The sequence below is a fragment of the Limulus polyphemus genome, unplaced genomic scaffold (genome assembly GCF_000517525.1).
Source record: "Limulus polyphemus unplaced genomic scaffold, Limulus_polyphemus-2.1.2 Scaffold4757, whole genome shotgun sequence".
In the NCBI taxonomy this organism is placed as follows: domain Eukaryota; kingdom Metazoa; phylum Arthropoda; class Merostomata; order Xiphosura; family Limulidae; genus Limulus; species Limulus polyphemus.
Genome location: NW_013670367.1, coordinates 35,986 through 38,517, shown reverse-complemented (window position 1 = coordinate 38,517; position 2,532 = coordinate 35,986). Strand labels below are relative to the sequence as shown.

General features: G+C 32.0%; 1 protein-coding gene across 1 annotated transcript in view; it reads right to left on the bottom strand.

Annotated features, from left to right (window-relative positions):
* LOC106471646 (endoplasmic reticulum aminopeptidase 1-like) overlaps positions 1-2,532 on the bottom strand; it is a gene marked incomplete at its 3' end in the record, with an annotated part of 77,048 nt that overhangs the window by 41,830 nt on the left and 32,686 nt on the right. The window contains exon 7 of the mRNA XM_022400263.1: positions 782-872. Coding sequence (XP_022255971.1) covers positions 782-872 — 91 coding nt within the window. The remainder of the gene's footprint in view (positions 1-781; positions 873-2,532) is intronic.

Genomic DNA, 2,532 nt, shown 5'->3' with positions numbered 1-2,532 from the left:
TTTCAGAATTGTTGAATTGAAAGAGTGGTTCGTGAAAAAGTGGTGGAATGTGGATTGGGGACTATCTAGATTTAAATCCCACTGAAAATATCAGAGCTTTCATTCAACAATGCACAGAAGAAATGTTGGAAACTCTGCCTAAATGCGAGAGACACATTTATTTTGCAACACCTCTTAGATTATAATCTTTAGTTACAGAATTATATGGGAAGATGGGCTGAAATGTTGAACTTAGTGCATCACATGATCTGAAAGCAAAGTTCACCTTGGCAACTTTAGCAGCCCATACCATTATAGCTCTAACTACATCGTTTTTGTTGTATGATAATAACAGTTGCTTGATTGTTCTTGTTTGTTCAGGTTTACTTGCAGTTTCTAGAGTGACTGTTGCTTTAGTTGCTGTTGTACATTAGAAACATTCTCCCAGGTCGACAGTAGATGTATGTTGTTTAACAGTAAACATAAGTTTTATCTGCTTACTATTAATTTTGCTTTTATGGCCTTTAGTATTTTCACGCTGAAGTAAGGAGGCCTTTCCGACATTATCCACACTAAACTGGAAGCAACAGAGACTACAGTGCTGTATACTGGTCCTTGCCAGGCTTGCACCAATCTCCGGTTTTACTTTTGTTAGCATTTAATGCTTCCATCCACTGGATTTTGAAAGTTGTTGTCCCACCTGTCATTTTGGTCTACTAATTTACTATTACCTATGAAGCAAATGGAGTTCAATAAACTATCTGAAAATGAAAAGTGAGATTAATATTCACATATCCCATACTGAATATTCCATCATATGGAATATGTTCCATAAAAAAAAAAGAAACTTCTACAGCCAAATCATCATTATATTTGATTTGATAAATATGTTCCTGAAACAGTTCATGAGTTGAATAAATTTTCTCATCACTGTAGAAAACTAGTTTGTTAAATATATGTAGTGGCTGTAGAAATAAGTTCTAATTTGCGAATATTGTAATGACTACTGCATGCTTGTTTGTTTATTTGTAATTATGCACAAAGCTACACAATGGGCTATCTGTGCTCTGCCCGCCACGTAAGACTCCTACAGAGTTATGAAACAAACTTGTCACAACTATCGCTTTTGAAATAATTAACTTTTAATACTCTTGTTATGAAAACTATATAAGTATTAAATCACAAAATAAACTAAATAATAACTCTTCAATTGAACAGTCTTGTATATCCAACATGAATGATGGAATCTCTTTAGAAATTGTATGAAATCGTATGGATGTGCAAATAACCAGTTAAGGATTGGGTTGTTTCATTTACAAAAGTCAGTCGGGGCTAAAAAACAAAACCCACATCATCTACATCTGTCTTTGTATCTGAACAGGTGTCATACATGGTTTTATGAATAAAATATTCATCTAGTTTTGTGTCTTAGTGTGAGCCAGTATAAATCTTGATAAAATATTTAATTTACATACCTGCTTCACAAAAGTAAAAACATAAAGACAGCCAAATCCACAAACACAGCGTACTAAGGTCAGAAAATGTCATGAATGGATCATAGTCAGTTGAAGCCAAACCAGCTAATCTAACATTCTACTTTTGCTGTTACAAAATATTGTTATGCAATATTTGCTAAAAGCAAAAGTAGACTAAATAGTAGTTTTATTTCAAAACTTCGACTGATCTATACATTTTAATGAATCAGCATTTCATGATATACATAGACTATCATGATTTTTATAGATATAAACAACCAAGTTATGCAATAATGCATATTGTTTATATATATATAATATTGATGTTACCCACTATCAAGTCAACATGCATTCTGTTCTGCATGCTACCTGTACACCTGTTTTGATCACTTGTATGCAGTGTTTGCTATATAACGGACCTGATCTTGAACTATTGATATACTATCTTCTGTCATATTTGAGATGCATACAATTTTGCCATTCATAGAAGCATTCTTCATGGCACAAATCTTGTAATTTGATAAGAAAAATCTTCCAAATATAGGAAAAAAAAGGGTAAAAATATTGGAATTTCAGGCAATTTTCAAATTTATAAGAATCTAGGCCAAAATATGGGGGATCACAGGAAATATAAGAATCAACGGGAATCCTGAATGTTAGTAGTTTAATAGTAATGTTTTTTATATACTTTTGTACCTCTCAAACTTGCAGTGAATTCAATTTTCTTGAAAGTCCATAGATTAAGTGCCATAAGCAATTTATTAATTTTAATTTAATTTTCTATATGAACGTCATATTAAAACTGTGAATATTTTTAGTATTATTTACCCTTCATTATATTGTTGTAGGCCATGTTTTTCAACTTAGATTTTTGTATTAAAATTGACTAGAGGAAGGTTTGACATCATGAACTGAATATTGAGGATCTTTTTTGATAAAAGAGTTAGCACAAAGGATCACATATAAAGTGTAATAGACTTAAAATAAGACCCAAAACTCGAGCACTTTTGAATAGTTGACTATGCTTCTTCAGGAGAACAAAGGGTGTTCTCCTGAAGAAGCATAGTCAACTATTCAA